General features: G+C 48.1%; 1 protein-coding gene across 4 annotated transcripts; it reads right to left on the bottom strand.

Moving 5' to 3' along the window:
* Positions 1-112: 112 nt before the first annotated feature.
* l3mbtl4 (L3MBTL histone methyl-lysine binding protein 4) lies at positions 113-16,246 on the bottom strand. Of its 4 annotated transcripts, none has more exons than XM_084703280.1 (20): positions 16,152-16,246; positions 14,819-14,989; positions 13,849-13,937; positions 13,705-13,759; positions 13,486-13,586; positions 12,320-12,424; positions 12,051-12,186; positions 11,816-11,907; positions 11,486-11,637; positions 10,940-11,016; positions 10,743-10,828; positions 10,551-10,661; positions 9,430-9,544; positions 9,008-9,119; positions 7,127-7,300; positions 6,167-6,307; positions 4,853-4,947; positions 2,988-3,163; positions 1,419-1,481; positions 113-1,162 (listed from the first exon to the last, which is right to left on the bottom strand). In XM_084703280.1, the coding sequence occupies exons 3-20, from the start codon at positions 13,927-13,929 to the stop codon at positions 1,007-1,009; spliced, it is 2,028 nt and encodes a 675-aa protein (XP_084559406.1). In that variant the 5' UTR covers positions 13,930-13,937; positions 14,819-14,989; positions 16,152-16,246; the 3' UTR covers positions 113-1,006. The 4 variants fall into 4 exon arrangements, with proteins under 4 accessions (XP_084559406.1, XP_084559402.1, XP_084559405.1 ...); XM_084703276.1 differs by having other exon boundaries at positions 14,823-14,989; XM_084703279.1 differs by having other exon boundaries at positions 14,823-14,989; positions 16,156-16,179.
* Positions 16,247-17,985: the final 1,739 nt, after the last annotated feature.

Below are 17,985 nucleotides of genomic sequence, written 5' to 3'. Positions count from 1 at the left end.
CCTGCCCTGAAATGCACCCCACCTATACATTTCTAGCATGAAATGATTCTTACTGTATATTGAGGGGACTTCTATGAGTAAGCACAGTAGGTTTCAGGCATCTGTCAGGTAGTTGTTCAGGGATATCTTTGTCTTTTAATCAGAAGAAAACACAAACAGTCTCTACAAAGAGATCAGTCTACATGAAAGGGTAAAGGTAAAACAGCAACATAATTAATTGGTCCAGGAGTTGGGGTCAAAAGTGAAAACAAACAAAACAAACAGCTGACTGGCTAAGGAGACACAGCAGTCATGAACATGTAGAGTAAGACAGAATGAACATCAACAGATCCTCAATAAATGTTGTGAGATCATTTCCTTCTCAAAATTAGCAAAACATTTTAAACATTTTCAAAACATTTCTTTCTTCTAATAGTAAATATATTATCAAATAAAATAAATTCTGAATTCAAAATTTTACACACCCATATTTTGGCATTTTATGTTTTTTTTTTAGCTAATATATATATATGTATATAATATATTAATTTTCATCTACTCTGCAAACACAATACAGAAGAGGCGATAGGTACACTAGCAGGACAAAATATTCAGTACAAAATAGAACCAAATAGAATCTGAAAGGCTCAGAGTGGACATCTGAAAGGTGCCTACTACAGTCAGTCAATATGTTACCAGAGGTCAATTATGTGTGTGCGGGTGTATGTATGTGTGGGCGTGTGTATGTGTGTGTGTGTGTGTGTGTGAGCAAGTGAGTGAGTGTGTGTGTGTGTGTGACCCAGAGAAGCACAGCACCAGGCTGTGAAGTGATTGTCACATTTGATACTCTGTCAGCTAGACAGACCAGGGGAAAATGTACATCAGTATATATAAAATACAGCAGGTGTGTGTTTGTGGTTATAAAAGGCAGACAGTGTGATGCTGGTGGGTCCCTGGAGTTCAGCTCTCATGTGTAGGGCGAGGGGTCGGATAGGAATGATAAATCAGTGAGTCTAGTTTGGTCAGTTCAGGTGAGGGTGTGGCTGGGTGCAGCTTTGCTCTCCTCTGCATGCTTAAACATGAGGATGGCGTTGTAAATCTTGAGGGCGGGACCAAGCTTGACACTCATAATCTTCACAATGTCGCGCTGTGTCAGCAGCAGGAAGGCCTTTCCGTCGATTTGCTGCCAAAGAAACACAGGATCCAATTAGATTACAACAGCAGCATGGACAGCCAATCAGATTAGAGCAGTAGTGTAGGCAGTTGATCAGATTACAACAGCGATGTGGTTGGCCAAATCAGATTACATTTGTAGTTGTAATGGATAATTCTTAACATTCTAGAATATCCCAGAACACGTCAGAACATTCCAAGACATTTGAGACATTGTGTGTTGCCTGTCCCTCATCAAGCTGCTCTGTACTGCTGGTATTACTCACCTCCTCTCTGAACCTCTTCGCCTGCTCCTCACAGCCTGGGAGGGACTGGAGGAAGTCAGCGACCTGGATACACACACACACACAAAAGGAATGGTTACCAGAACAAATGAACAGAATGTGAGTGCATCTGGTATACAGCTCATTTTGATGATCAAGGTGATGATTTTCACGATCAGAGAAGCAATTGCAAGAGCAGACCCAAACCAGCTGGAGCTCCCTCTACAATCAACTCTAACTAATCATCCAACACCTGCAACTGACTCTCTCCAATCAATGCTAACCATCTAAAACCTGCAATTGGTTTTCTCAGCTTCTCTCCTCCTCTGCCTCTTTCTCGAACACCATTTCTCTTTTTGTCTCTGCTATCTTTGGTGTCCCCCTGTTTCGGAGCAGTTCGGCGGTTACTGACGAGTCTGGGAACAGTGCTGCTAAAAGCTAGCATTGACAGGCTACAGTGTGTCAATGCTAGTAGCCTGTGTGTGCGTGTGTGTGTGTGTGTGTGTGTGTGTGTGTGTGTGTGTGTGTGTAGGAGGAGGGGCTGGTTAAACTGAGGACGCTCCTCCAACATAGGCACTGACACTTAGCATGCCCTCTGAAGAGCTTATGATTGGCTGTAATTGGTCTTCCAGGACTACTGGATTGCTCTTTCGACCACTAAATGGGAAAGCAATTCTCTCTTTACTGTCCTGGCATCTCTCCCCTTCCTCTACTCCCTTAACCACACCCAAGCATCTAGATCAGTGGTTCTCAACCCTGGTTTCAGGAAACCCCTGTCCTGCATGTTTTAGACGTTTCCCTGCTCCAACAAACCTGACTCAAATAAATGGGTCGTTATCTAGCTCTGTAGAAGCCTGGTAACGAATATGCATTTGAATCAGGTGTGTTGGAGCCCAGAAGCATCTAAAACAAGCAGGACAAGGGTTCCCTGAGGACCAGGGTTGAGAACCACTGATCTAGATGCACCTTCTCAACCCTCCTCCTCCTCACCCTCTTCCTCCTGACCTTCCTGTCCTGGTGTTTCACCTCCTCTAGGATGGCAGTCAGAGGCTGTCTTTCTCCACTGCTCTCTCTCTTCTCCTGTCTCCCTCCTCCTGTCTCCCTCCCTCTAGCTCCAGACTTGTCTAATCAGTCACAGCGGCAGGATAATGGCGCCGGTGCCGGTAACGGTGTCGGTAGTGTCAACACCTTTTAGAGGTGGAATGTGGACTATATGTAAATGAGTTGCAAGGGGCAGTCCTTAGAGAGACTCTGGCATTTCAGCAGACAGATTAAACAATTTGGATCTTTCTCTCCTCTCCACCCCCCATTCCAACCTTTCCCTTCTCTCCTCCTCCCATCCCGACCTTCCCTCCTCTCATCTCAACCTTTCCCTCCTCTCCTCCTCCCATCCCAACCTTTCTTTTCACATCTTCTGGGGGAGCAAGTGAGAAGTTGACATTTAAATCAGAGACAAAATAAGAACTTACCGGAGCCTGTCACTATACAAAAAAAAAACTGACTGTCACATTGTGTGTACTGTTTATTGTGCAAACGTATGTGTGTGCGTGTGTGTGTGTGTGTGAGCCTCACCTCCTCCACGCTCCAGTGCTCCACACGGCTGGCCTGCACGCCCGCCACCCCGGGCAGCAGCTTACAGTGCTGCTCCCAACACAGAGGCAAATCCAGACCCGGTCCAGATGACACCGTTGACAGGAACACAGACTGGTGCAGAGCCTGCTGGAGACTGTCCACCCCCACACCCCGCTCTGGAGGGGGAGAGAGAAGGGAGGAGGAGGGAGGATTAAAATCACCGTCGTAGAGAGTCGTAGAGACATTCAACCAGACCTCCTGTCTCTCTCTCGTCCCCCTCCTCTGTGCATATTGTTCTAACGAGTTGTTGCGTTGCAGATCCCAGCCCCTGGCTCCTCCCCCTGAGCTGGCACTTCCTGCTGAGACACCGTACAACCAGGGAATGCCCCTTGTCCTTGTTCCTGTTCCTGTTTGTAAAACGTAGCGACACAAGTCTTGAAGGTTGCCATGACGAGAATTGTTTTTATCAAAACGCATGACAGGTATCTACCCTATACTGCCTCTACTCTGCTTCCATAACACAGGAGTTTGGTTACCATGGTAATAGTTCTACAGCAGCAGCTTGGTTGGATGCAGTAGTTTTTTCTCCACACAAAAACACACACACACACATACACATACACACACACCGCCTGTCTGACCACAGGGGATGAGGAGAGTCAGAGAGGAGGCAGAGGCCGTTAAAGATGGAGACTGAGGGAAAGTAGTCATAGAAAGGGTGTACCAAGAGAAACAATCTGCCAGTCGTGTGTGTGTGTGGTCTCTTGGTCCCAAGAGAGAGCATCTTACTTTGTTACATTGAGCAGCTTCCTATGATGTGGTTATATAAGACTAGGCAGCACGCTAGGGACACAGACACCCAGTGTAATGAGCAGGACATTGAGTTGCTCGCTACGTGTCCAGGGAAGCAGACTAATGCAGACTTATGAAATCATGTTGACGCCAAAGACAGTCCAACACCACTACTGACATGACAGGCACACTGTGCCTAGGGTAGGGGGGCAGAGAGAGAGGGTAGGGGGGCAGAGAGAGAGGGTAGGGGGGCAGAGAGAGAGGGTAGGGGGGCAGAGAGAGAGGGTAGGGTGGCAGAGAGAGAGGGTAGGGGGGCAGAGAGAGGGTAGGGGGGCAGAGAGAGAGGGGGAAGGGTGGGCAGAGAGAGGGTAGGGGGGCAGAGAGAGGGTAGGGGGGCAGAGAGAGAGGGTAGGGGGGCAGAGAGAGAGGGTAGGGGGGCAGAGAGAGGGTAGGGGGGCAGAGAGAGAGGGGGAAGGGTGGGCAGAGAGAGGGTAGGGGGGCAGAGAGAAAGGGAGAGAGAAGGAGCTGTGGGAGTCTGTCTCCTGGACAGTGTCAGGGAGACACCATCTGTCTCCCTTTCATTATGGATACACAAAGAAAGGTGACCGCTCTCCTGTCCCTGTCCCTGTCCCTGTCCCTGTCCCTGTCCCTGTCCCTGTCCCTCTCCCTGTCCCTCTCCTATTTGGGGGATGGAGGGATGGAAGGACTGGCCGCCTCCGCCAGCTCAGCCAGGCAGCTCGTGACCCGGCTCTCTGAGGCTGAGACAATGTGGCACGCCGTGTGTGTTTGTGTGCACGTGTGTGTGTATTAGCGTGTAGTGGCAGTAATGTGTTCTGTCATCACACCTCCAGCTCTTTCACCTCCTCTTATCGTCTTTGCTGCAGTCTCCCCCACACACACACACACACACACACACACACACACACACACACACAGACAGAGTTAAATTTAGTTTCTCACTGTGTTGGCAGGAAGGCAGAATGTACACACACAGACAGAGTTTTCGCCTTGAACGTGATTGAAATATTCAACACTGGATCGGGCATAGATCACCATGGTAACCCCTCTCTCACCTGTCATCACATTGGCCAGCAGTTCCTCTTCATCTTCCTCCTCCTCCTCTTCCTCCTCCTTCTTTACACGCACATACCTGGCTGACTGGGCAAGCCTGGCCAAAGAGAGAGAGACAGAAAAAGATTGGTGCATCTCTCCTCACTGCTATGTTGTCTGCAGAGTTCTACTGAGATAGGGGGTAAGGGGAGGAGGATGGGGGGTGAGGGTTGGGTCTGAGGGAGGAGGGGTTGGGGTTGAACAATGAAGTGGAACAAGGATGTATGGATGGAGTTGGGAATGAAAGAAGCTTGAAAGAGAGAAGATGGAGAGAAGGGATGGAGAGGACTAAGGGGCTTGTGAGAGGGGGAGAGAGGAGGGGGGAAGGAGGTAGTGTATAATGTTTTCCGTCTCCCTGAGGCCGTAGCTCCAAACATGGTCTCCGTTTCACATCCTGCCAGCTCAGATCTTCCTCATTAAACCATCTAACCCCCCCCTCCCCCTCCCCTCCCCCCTCTCCCTCTCTCCCTCTCTCCCTCTCTCCCTCTCTCTCTCTCTCTCTCTCTCAGGGATTTGGTGTGATAACTAACATGAATGATTAAACAGGGTGGATGAGAGGGGGTAGGGGAAAAAGGGGGGAGCGAGGATGGAGTTCAGCTAAATAACTGAAGATGAATCAAAAATGAAGATGTGTTCTAATTGAATTATTGGTGAGCGGAGGATAGGAGAGAGAGGAGGGGAGGAGAAAAAGAAAGACAGGCGACACGTAGGGGGGTGGAGGAGCAAAAAGGGGTGAAGGGATGAGGAGGAGAGCAGAGTAGAGGAGGAGAGCAGAGCAGAGGAGCAGCTGAATGTAGTCCTTGGTTCTTCTGGATAACAGCAGTTACATAAGGTGCTGATCCAGATATAGCAGAGAAGAGCAGCACAGTGCTGCTCCCCTCTATGTTCTCCTCTGCCTTCCATTTTACATAACTCCACCTTTATATAATCACTCTGCCAGGGAGTCCAACTTTCATTCCTCTTCCTCCTCTTCAACCTCTTTGTCTACTCTTTGCCTCCACTTCTCCACCTCTTCTTCCTCCTCCACTTTATCCTCCTCTTACACCTCCTGTCCTTTGTCTTTTAAACCAGTCCCGATCAAACAGAACCACAGTTCTGGGCATGCTTGTACACAAGGCTTTGTTTGTTTAGTAGTCAGCGATGAAGCTGTTCAAATTCACACAATACTGTGTATGCCCAGATAGTGTTTATAAAAGTATGAGGGTTTGTGCCTGTGTGCGTTAGTGTGTGTATGCTTGTGTACTGTAGGTGTGTACTGTGTGTGTGTGTGTGTGTACCTGCTGGGCAGCCTGCCTCTTTTGCCCTGGGGAGACAGCAGCTTGTTTCCCTGAGTTGCTGACTCCTCCCTCTTCACCATGGCCACGCCCCCAGGGGGACGTCCCCTCAGACGACCACCTGACACCTCAAACCCCCCCGACCTGGACAGGAGGAGGGCAAGGAGAGAACAGGAGGACAGATTGACAGGAGAGGAAGAAGGAGAATGAGAGGGTGGGGGGGGGGGAGAGGAAGAGGAAAAGGAAATGAGAAAATCAAAGAGTAGATGTTAGTGTTCCAGAAGACGTGACGAGACAAGAGTCTAGTTTATCTAAAACACTGAGGATCAATACACCTATTATTATCCCCATGTTCCCTCCCTCCTTTCATCTGCCTCTCTCCCCCCCACCCCCCCTGCCTTCATGTCTCCTCTGCTGGCCCAAACGCTGCAGGCTGTTCTACAGCCAGAGTGACAGTAGACATGCAATATGATGGTGTGTCTTTGTTCTCGTATGGAGAAGAGCCAGAGGAAGTTCTTCTTCTTAGCTTATTGTGCCATTTAAAGATTGAAAGGCATTCCTCTCCTCCCCTTTCATTCTCCCTCTCTCCACATGCCTGATGCTCACTTGCGTTCTCACCACGTCAACTCAGACACTCTCTCTCGTCACCTCGCGGAAGTTTCAGCGTGCGGTAGAGACGGCAGGCCAAGAGGATTGTGGGCGCTCAGAGCTAAGCCTATCAGAGAGCTTGGTCATGCTCAGATCTTTTTAATACTCTGAACCTCCCCCCCACTCCTCTCTCTCTCTCTCGCTCCCTCTCTCTCATATCGCTCTTGTTCTCTACTAAGCGTCCCCCTTCTCTCCACTCTGACCATCCCTGCTCCCTCTCCTTCTCTCACAGAGCACCTCTGACTTTGTCTCCACAGTTTGGCTTGGCCTGCTTTGCGTTTGGTGGTGAGACAGAGTGACATCACTTCCTCCCACCTGTCTGCGTGGTTGTCAGGGGGCGTGTCTAGCTGGTGGTCGTCAGGGAGGAGCCTCTTGGTCTTCTGGACGAAGTGGACCGGTACGAAGGTGATTTGCTTCTCTCCTCCCAGGCGGTCTGGAACCACAACCTCCTTCTTCACATTAAGGTCTGAGTAAGGACAGCCAAAGGCACTGGGCAAAAGGGGGGGTCAGAGAACAATAGGAGAGCGGGTAAGACAGGGATGGAGAGAGAGAGAGACAGAGAGAGAATAGAAAAGAGAGGCAGAGGGAGAGCGGGAACGAGAGCCTGGATACACAAAGGAGGTGTAACAACATCACCCAGCCACAACAGTGACCGATGAGTGTGTGTGTGAGAGACTAGGTCCTCGCACTCCATGTTCCTGGTTCCATACGCAGACACACCTAGGAAGCCTGCTCATTAATCATGTATCCAGCTGTGCTGACACACCACTCCCCTCTGCAGCCTCCACTCTCTCCTCCTTCCTTTTCTGTCGCATCTCTCTTCCTCCATTCCCTCCCCCTCCTCTCCCTCTCCCTCTCCCCATCCTCCCCCCCTCTTCCCCTCTCCCCAACCCCCCCCTCCCCCTTATAGACAGCCCTGCAGTTCAGTGGTGCATGCAAAAGGCAACATTGCTACAGCCCACAAACAGTGTAGATACAGCAGGTGCTGAGGTGAGGAGGCAGCCGATGGAGGGTGAAACGATGGAGAACGCTAATAAAGTCAACATGTTGGTGCTTGTTTGTCTTCTGATGCAGCTGTCCAGCTCTCATAGACTTCCCAGGGCGTGACAAATGTGTGTGTGTTTGTGTGTGTGTTGGTCTAAATCAAATTTTGTCCAGTTTGGACATGTCTGAATTTAGAAGTTTCAAACGGCTTCCAGCCTCCACTGCAGTAAGATCTGTCTCAGATGTAACAGTATGTACACAGAATGCTTCAATAAAGTCAGCATCACCCAGTACTCATTATAGCTTTCATTTTCCTCTATATATCCAGTGATGCTTTCATTACTGTGTTTTTGTATGTGTTTGTGTGTGTGTGTGTGTGTGTGTGTGTGTGTGTGTGTGTTTATACGAGTCTGGTTTGTTTATTGTAATAAAGGAGCTGTGCCAAGTGAAGTCCCCCACTTCCTCTCATACATCACATTCTATCACAGTGATGGTCCAGCCCATTAAACAGAAGAGGCATTTCATGGTCCCAGAAGCAGTGTGGGAGAGTGGCGCCTCACAAGAAAGCAAAGGAAGTTTCACTTTGAAAGCAGCAGTTTCAGGGTTTTAGATTAATTCATGCAGATGAGATGTAAATTACATGTAAATTTCTTTCTGTTTCTGGTGCGAGCAAAGTTCTAAATTGCTTTGGCAATACAAGATCCACCTGCCAGAACCTCCCCCTCCCCCTCCCCCTCCCCCTCCCCCTCCCCCTCCCCCTCCCCCTCCCCCTGTGATGTCCTGAGTATTGTTGTGTACGTTTACCTGTGATGTCCTGAGTATTGTTGTGTACGTTTACCTGTGATGTCCTGAGTATTGTTGTGTACGTTTACCTGTGATGTCCTGAGTATTGTTGTGTACGTTTACCTGTGATGTCCTGAGTATTGTTGTGTACGTTTACCTGTGATGTCCTGAGTATTGTTGTGTATGTTTACCTGTGATGTCCTGAGTATTGTTGTGTACGTTTACCTGTGATGTCCTGAGTATTGTTGTGTACGTTTACCTGTGATGCCCTGAGTATTGTTGTGTACGTTTACCTGTGATGTCCTGAGTATTGTTGTGTACGTTTACCTGTGATGTCCTGAGTATTGTTGTGTACTTTTACCTGTGATGTCCTGAGTATTGTTGTGTACGTTTACCTGTGATGTCCTGAGTATTGTTGTGTACGTTTACCTGTGATGTCCTGAGTATTTTGCTCCTTTGATGTGTCCGACCCCTCTGCAGCCTGGCGTGGGACACACCCCCTGGGCAGAGATGGGCTTGAGGTCTGAGGAACCCGCTGCAGCTGGAGACACGCACACACACACACGCACACAGTCAATTGCAAAACACCTAGAAACAGCAGTGGAGAGTTCTAGAAGGTTCTTCTGAGGTATGACTCCTCAGTGTCCCTGCTGTCCTGTCTGCTGCAGCTGCCTGGTGACCTGAGACACCTGATCAATAACATTGATCACACACACACGGGAGAGGTGCTTGAAGAACGAGAGGACAAACGAATGGAGGGAGTGGAGAGACTGAAGAAGATCACAATCACACACACACACACACACACACACACACACACACACACTAGTCTAGTGGGTGGGCAGACTCACAGAGGGGGGGCTCCAGGGGGTGCCCAGTGCTGGAGCACCAGCCCACAGGATGCAGGTCACTGTGGTCAGAATCCACCCAGAAGTCAAACTTCTCCTGCCAACCATCAAAATGGATCTGAGATAGGAAGGGGGGAGAGGGAGGGGGAGAGGGGATGGGGGGGGGGGAGAAAGGGAGCAAGATAACTGATGAGATAAAACTTCCTATCTGATCTTCTACTATTTAGAATCCTTCCTCTAATGTTTATAACTCTCGTCTTTCGAACTAGAATTCTCATGCTGTTTTCCGCACCAGCACCAAACTCTTTCCCTCACTCAGCTCTCCCAAGAACTACAATAACTGCACCACATTAAATATTAACCTATGTAAGACCCATTAAAATATCCCAAAAGAGGACGGGGCATGAGTCTGTAGAATCACACATGTATGCATTTGCTCAGGCACACATACTCCTCCAAAGTATACATTCTACATTTGTATAAATCTAATCAATTTCTCGTCAGTTGCAGCAGCAGTGTGGAACACAATCCAATCAGGACTGTTCTTCCAACATCCCCCTCTCTCCCTCTCCCCCTCCCTCACCCTCTCCCCTCTCCCCCCTCCCCCTGTCCTCTCTCCCTCTCTCCCCCTCCCTCCCTGAGTACGTGTGTGAAACACTCCTGCAGAACTGGCCTTGTCACACGCACACCTAGGTAGTGAGAGTGTCAAGAGTGACCGTGAGCTAGACAACTGATTCCATTAAGATGAATGGAAAAGGGTGTGTGCGTGTGTGTGGATCAATAAGTCAATTTCCTTCTGTGACCCATGACAAAGGCATTCTGGGATAACGCGCCTGTCTGACAATATAATATAGGATTAATTTGCGTCAGACAGTGTCACCCTCCACCATCCCCAAGTCCTCCCTCGTCTGTAAGTCTCTCTCCAGGAAGGATGTTATGTGTTGTTGGATGTTTGCTTGGCTAGCGCTCTGAGACAGGGAGTAGTTTACCCTTAGATAGAACCTCTCCAACAAAGCCCTCAGGGACTTATTTACATATCTGTGGTAAATCAATACATGGTCAAATCAATACATGGGTGTCTTGACTGACACTAAAACACACACCCACACACACACCTACAGTACCTTGACTCTGTAGTCCTCAGTGTCAGTGATGGTGGCTACTCTTATCAGCACGGGGTTCCTCCTGTCCACCGCCTCCAGCTTCATGTTCACCCTGAAACCATGAGGGGCCCTCTGGGATAGGACCACACACCTGTCAATTACTGTACGCACACTTCTGATAGGGCTTGAGATCTGTCAATCGTGTTGGGTTACCATAGCGAAAGCCTGGCTGGGTACTGCGGTGCAGCCATTGTCTTTTAGATACTCCTCCCAGAGGAAGTGTTCTGGGTTTGGGTGTCCTTAAACACACGCAGCGTGATGATTACATGAGGATTCACTCACTCACACAATGTGTTTCATAGTGTATGCAGCGTGTGTGTTTTCACTGTGTGTGTACTGTGTGTTCTCACCCTGAGGTGCAGTAAGAGGTCGTACATGCTCCTGGCACCAGCCCACAGGGTGGATATGAGGGCTGCTGGCATCACACCTGCAACACACACACACACACACGCACACGCACACACACAGGTGTGGAGAAGCATCAGAACACGTCTCCCCTCACACTCCTCTACGCAGCTGTGCAGCATAGTTAAATACCCAATCAGTACGCAGCACTCAAACAACTCACTCCTAATTGGTGTCTCACAGGGCCTATACGATGAACATCTTTGTGTGTATGTGTCACTGCAGGTGTGTGTGTGTGTGTGTGTGTGTGTAGCAGTGAGTTAGGGTGAGTCAGAGCTGCGATGCCCCTGGTGTTTCCATAGATACAGGAGCTCCCCCTGCTGGTCACAGTATGACACAGACAAACCCTTTTTTTCTGTTTCTATTCCTAAGTCTGCCAGTGACATGTCCCCTTTGTCAGGGTAATGTGATGGGGGATATGCTACACATACAAACACTGAAGGGAGACACTCGGTGTTTGGGGAGGTCAGTGGTGTGATTGGTCAGCTCACCAGTAGTCGTAGGTGTCGTCCCAGTTGTCAAAGTGGACCAGGAAGCGGTGGTCTACAATGTCAGCCACGGACGCCACACACACCAGACAGGGGTTCTTCCTGTCTACAGCCTCCAGCTTCATGCCCACCTGCAGCCTGCAGGAGCCCTTGGGCTGCACACACACACACACACACACACACACGTTAAGCTTAGAAGCAACCATGACGTTTATTTTGTGGCATCTGTATTTGACTACAAGCTTGCATTTGTCTCCAGACAGTGCAAGGCCCTGTGTGACGAGGCAGGGTTCATTATTAATAAGGTGAGATGATCTGAGCCTAGGAGCGTACACTGCTGTGGTCTGTGAACAGGGCCTCTGGGGAGGCCTGGGATTCACAGGAGAGGAGGTACGTCTCCCAGTCAAACTCTTCTTCACTGTAGCCTGCAGGGGGGAGGAGGGAAAGAGAGAGGGAGGAACAGGGGGGGGGGAGTCAGAGAGATACATAAACAATCCTGGTACATAGTCTATATTTTAGACATACAAAAACACACACACACATGGAAACAACACACACAAACACACACCTTTAGGTGGGTGGAGCGTGTGTTCTGTTGCCTGGCACCAGCCAGCTGGTCTGATGTCGGGGGAGTCGGCATTTACCCAGAAGTCATAGCACTCAGAGTAACCATCAATGTGTAGACGCATTCGGAAGCCAATCACCTGTAAGGTCCAGAGTCACATGGTCTACACACTGGACATGTATGTGTCACACACCTGTCTGCAGTGGGAAACCAACTTCCTGTTAATGTGTGTGTATGTGTGTATGTGTGTGTGTATGTGTGTGTGACCTCACCTCTGCCACCGACAGGACACAGAACATGGAGGGGTGGAGCGGGTCGATGCCCTCCAACCTCATTCCCACCTTGAAACCATTCTTACTGCTGGGGAACGACTGGGCCTGGGGTCGGGGAGCAAAACACAGTGACATGACGATTATTCTGGAGAAGGTAGGCCGGAAGGAGTCACGACAAAGGAAAGGAGTTGACTTTATGGTTTATTAGTTGAACCGCCCGGATCAGACAATCAGTTCAAGACCAACTGATGGCCTGAGGGAAAACTCTGTCTCTCAGCCGTACTTAAATACATGAGTTGGATAGTACAGATACAGAATGCACAGAATTACTTCCTTAACGGGTCTTCAGTGGTCAGTGCACTGCTACACTAGAACGTTCAGCAGGTGAAGTGGTCGTTAATCACATAAGCCCTATTTGTACATCATTTTCCTTACTGTCTCCCCACTGTCTGGGCTGTGTGCTATATTCTGTTCAGAGGGGGCCTCGCTGTATGACATCTTGACCTTACAGAGACTCATGGTGTAGATGTACACAGAAAATCTGCCTTACACACAGGAAGGAGGAGACAGATTAAGCGTTTCTGGTTCACATCTGAAGAATGACTTTACACAGAATAACAACACAATCATCACCATAACAACGTTCTCTCATAACAAGCCCTCCCTCTCTGCTCTATTGGGTCTTGGCAGCCCGGTTGTCGTGGAAACGAACATTGGTGCCAGGGCTGAAACAGATGTCCCGTCCAATCACTGCACATGAAAACCGCTCCTCTTCCTCACTCCATGTGGTCAACCAGCATGAAGCATGTGGTGAGTGTGTGCATGCGTGTTTGCGTGTAAGTGTATGTTCAGTGTGTGTGTCAGGGTTTCCCACAGCACTTAGACTGCCGCCCAAGCAACACACGCCTGCCGCCTTAACTACGTCGTCAAAAAAAATAAATATATATATATATATATATTTTACAGCAATATCCGCCGTTGTCCTGTTTTCTCCCTTCCATTCCAAACCGTGACCAACACCCGTCTCGCTTCTCTACAAAACGCATTAGTGTATCGCACAAACTAGTGTGTGTAAATTGTGTCTGTGTACTTTGTGTGTGTGTGTGTGTATATTTAAAATGTGTCTGTGTGTATATTGTGAGTGTGTGTGTAGAGTGAGTGTGTACCTCAGTGAACAGTGTAACAGGAGCAGCAGTGCAGGCGTCGTCCATGGTCCCCTCCTCCTCCAGATACTGCTCCCATGACCACGCCTTCCTCTTACTGCTCACTGATGCAACACACACACACACAGCAAGGACCAACACACACACACAGTACAATCAGTCAATACATTAATAGATCAATCCAACCCCAGTGCATGTGTGTATGTGTGTGTGTGTGTGTACCTGGTGTGTTACTGGGTGTCTTGTTCTTCATCTTGGCTGGATCCTCCTTCGGTCTCTGAAACCCCACAGAGCAGACTTAGACATGTACGGAAGCACGGCTTCGTGTGGAGTGTCAGAGACGACCCCGCCATCAGCAAAACTCACTCTCAGACAGTACTCGTCAGTCGCTCCCTTCGAGGTCACGCTCAGCTTCCTCTTCCTGTCGCTCTGTATGCTGGGAAACATGATCACTCCTACAGCCAGGAGATGAAAGAAGACACACAGTCAACAGCTATGTCCACTCCTCCCCTGGGGTTACTGGTAAGGGTGTAGCCTTGGAAGAGCATTTTCTGATAGCTTTAAAAGTCCCAGGTTCAAAACTCTCCTCATACATCGCTTTGGAAGAAAGCGTCTGCTAAGGGAATATATTAACATTACACATTCCTGTAGTTTTACTCTGTAACACTTCAAATCTAATAAATAAATAAACAAATCACATTTTTGTTCCATGTGACATTTCATACAGTTGTGCACAGAAAAGACAGTTAGACAAAAACAGGAAGTAGTAGATATCTGGGTGAATAATCCACTTAATAAAAGTGCAGTCACAGCGTCTGCAGTGGTGGAGGACACACCACATTCCTCCGTTAGCGTGATGGAAAGGTTCTTGTGCTTTACTGGGCGTAATGCTATGTGTGTGTAGAATGTGTGTGTAGAATGTGTGTGTAGAATGTGTGTGTGGAATGTGTGTCTGAGAGACGTGTGTGTGTGTGTGTGGTACAATAAGGATGTCTATGATCTGTCACTTTGCAAGCTTAAACCCTGGGGGCCCCAAACTGCAGCAAGTCCATTTAGTGTCTGGTAAAATGCAAAGCTGTACAGAATCTGACAGAGGGTTTGTACAGCTAGAGCCCAACATTAAGACCTCGCTAAGCCAATTTACTGGGGCAGGAACTGCAAGACAAGCAGAACTTTTCAAAGAGTTCTTCGAGTAAAAGTCTTTTGAGAAGAAACTTTTTGTAACTCTTCAAACAAGCATGTTGAGGTCGACGAAGGCCATATCGCAGTTTGAATCACACACACACAGTTCTCTGGTGAAGTAGGATACACTTCTATCCTTTCCACAGTGACTCACCCACCTTGTCCTTCCACCAATCAGGGCCTCAGTCTCCAGTCCTTCCACCAACCAGGGTCTCAGTCTCCAGTCTTCTACCAATCAGGGCCTCGTCTCCAGTCCTTCCACCAATCAGCGCCTCAGTCAATAGGCTTCCATTCCAGTCACATTCTAGGTCTCCACCAGGTCAATCTGTAGAATAGAGCCAGAAAAAAACTGACAATAAACTTCTACAATACAGTTCCATTACATAACCCAGTTAGTGTGTAACACAGCAGTAACACAATAGAAACAAACCTGTAACCCAACAGCGGAATGAACAGTAGCAGCACAACCACAGTCGCAGTAACAACAGTAGAAACAACATGGACACAATAGAAACACTGCAGATATACGGTAGGAGCAAAGCAGTAACAGCATGAACACAAGCAGTAAACGAGTAAAACACAGTAGAAACAGCAGTAAAGCAGTATAAACACCGCAGTAACTGAGTGAAAGCACTACAGAAAGATGGTGGAAATTCAACAAATGGTCCAAAACATCTTGGCCTCAACAAACGTTCATAGCTTCGCTGCCGGGTATACTCATGTTCATGAATTAGCTTTCTAGTTCTGTATCCATCACGTAGTACTTTTTTCTACAGTTTGAAATTAAGGCTTTGGTGATAATTTGTGAAGAAGTCTGTTCTTGGAGAAGAACCCTTTTGCATTTTCCATGAAAACATAGTGCAGGTCAACAACAACAACCACAAAATGCATTTTAGGAGGAAATGGTCACTCCGCCCAGCAACACAAAAGCACCGTGATGGTGGCAGAAGTAAGACGGAAAATAAAGAAAACCTGATCAAAGCTGCAAAAACAGTCCCAAGCAAAGTCGTCCCCTCTCCAACACACACATCCGAACTCCTCATCAAGATGAGTGATAATTGCAGCCGACGTAAATAGCGTAAAGGGCTGACGACAAAAAGGAAACATTTCCGAGAAATAAGCTACAGTTTCACTTACAGTAGCACGAGCAGGACGGTGTTTACAATATCATACCACACGTTGAGTAGATGTTTCAGCTTCAAATGAGCGGAAATAGGGGACGTGGAAACTAATTTATGTCAAATAGTTCGAAAGTTGAGAGAAAAGGGCATTGTATCGTATGTTTATATTCGCTACGTGTAAAACGTGAAAACATTGAGATTAGCAGCATAGCAATTCCCACGCATCTGACACAAAGGGGGAGCCCGACACGTCTCTTTCACTGCACTCGGTACTATAAAAGCTGTTTGCCGACAGTGTGTGTCCGTGTGCTTGATTATCGTTATAACACTAAGAGCAGTAAGCCAGCTGTAAACGATGAATCTTACCCACTCGGCAGTTTTGCCCCTCCGTGTTGTGACAGTCGTGGTGACAGCAGGAAAGGGGCTCGCTCACAGTATGGGACTGTGCGCATGTGCGGTCGGGAACAGGCCTGGGCAGCTATGGTAAGGATGATTGAACAGGTGTGACAAAATCATTGCAGTGGAGGAGAGGAGGTGGTAGGTTAAATGAAGCATGTCGTCCCCAATTATACTGAATAACAACAATTTCGTTGTACAGTAAAATGCGCAACTTTTTCTGATGTGTGTGTGCGTGCATGGAGCGTTTTATGCAGCATGGATTTTTACTGGATTCAGCAAGATTCAGAGAAAGGGGCAATCACAAGTCACAGGAGCAGATTGGCATTGTAAAACAAAGAACGGAACCAGCCTAGCCTAGTGTGTAAACACCAGATCCTCCTCTCTGAGAAGATGGGGTTTAACCCCAAATCCACTGGAGACCAGTATGTCCACACTCCAGGCTGTCTTTGAGGAAGCACTCATCAGACAAACTCAAAACATAATTCCAGACTCTGAAATTCAGACCACACCCATGTCCTCTATCATAGTGGTTCCCAACCCTGGTTTTCAGGGACCCCCTGTCTTGCATGTTTTAGATGTTTCCCTGCTCCAACACACCTGATTCAAATGATTGGGTCGTTATCCAGCTTTGCAGAAGCCTGCTTATGACCATTAATTGGAATCAGGTGTGTTGGAGCAGGGAAACATCTAAAACATGCAGGACAGGGGGTCCCTGAGGACAAGGTTTGGGAACCACTGCTCTAGCATACCGGCTTCTTCCCTCAAGGCAGACTCTTCAGTCTCCAGTGCAGGCTCAGTAGCTTTAACAACTCCTTTGACCCCCTGCCCATCAAAGCCTAAAACGGCAAGTTAGCCAGAGGCTAACCCCTGCAATGTTGATGTTTACCCCACAACTGTACACATGCATACTCTATGATTATTTTATGTTGATGAGACTGCTTAACTTTCATTGCACATATTGTATAAACCATTGCACCATACCGTCTGTGTTTAAGTCCAATTTACATTCTAGTAGACGCTCTTTTCCAGAGGGAGTTAAAGTAAGTACAGGGACATTCTCCCCGAGGCAAGTAGGGTGAAGTGCCTTGCCCAAGGACACAATGTAATTTGGCACAGCCGAGAATCAAGCCGGAAACCTTATGATTAATAGCCCGATTCCTTAACCGCTCAGCCATCTGACCCATTTGATTTACTGTAGGACAGTAAAGTTGATCTCATCTGTCACCCCTCCAGGGCTGTGGTCAAAGGCATGCCTACTACAGGCCTTAGTGAAGGCAGTTGTTGGCGTGGTGTTTTGAGGACTGTCTTTGCTGCTTATCATGGGGGAGGCACAGAAAATCAAGCTGCAGTCGACTCATTCCATCTATCTGACAGGAGAAATAGGAGAAGCAACGGCAGAAAGAGAAGAAGTTACAGAGAAGATACAAGAAGGTAGGGTGGATACGGAGACAAAGGAACAAAAGCAAAGAATAGATAAGAATGAAAAAAAAGAAGAGTAGAAAATAGAACTATTACCTACCTTGGCCACTTGAGGCTCTATTATGCTATCATGGGTGTGTCTGCGGGTGGGTTTTGCCTGCAGTTTGGGCTCATGACCAGCATGTTGCAGTACAGCAACACTGTAAAGAGTTTGGCAGACTTTAGTAGCCTACCGTACTGTTCAGTGTGGTAGCCTGTTCTTGGCTGTAGACAACTAAACACTGATCCGATACAGGATAACACCAAGGGAGTGGCATCTTGGCGGCCGTGTTTTTACTGCAATCGACTGTAGCCTCTTAACACCGTGTATGTTCTCTAGTCA

The sequence above is a fragment of the Hypomesus nipponensis genome, chromosome 8 (assembly GCF_054491055.1).
Source record: "Hypomesus nipponensis isolate SF chromosome 8, ASM5449105v1, whole genome shotgun sequence".
NCBI classification, from domain to species: domain Eukaryota; kingdom Metazoa; phylum Chordata; class Actinopteri; order Osmeriformes; family Osmeridae; genus Hypomesus; species Hypomesus nipponensis.
The sequence above is the reverse complement of the archived record's forward strand: the minus strand, read 5'-3'. Positions and strand labels throughout refer to the sequence as shown.

Excerpts from the sequence above, each read along its gene's own strand:
- l3mbtl4 (XM_084703280.1), bottom strand. The coding sequence starts at position 13,929 with ATGTTTCCCAGCATACAGAGCGACAGGAAGAGGAAGCTGAGCGTGACC. Across the intron at positions 12,425-13,485 it reads CTGTTACACTGTTCACTGAG|GCCCAGTCGTTCCCCAGCAG; the intron begins GTACACACTCAC and ends CCCCGACCCCAG. Across the intron at positions 1,163-1,418 it reads CGAAGAGGTTCAGAGAGGAG|CAAATCGACGGAAAGGCCTT; the intron begins GTGAGTAATACC and ends TTTCTTTGGCAG.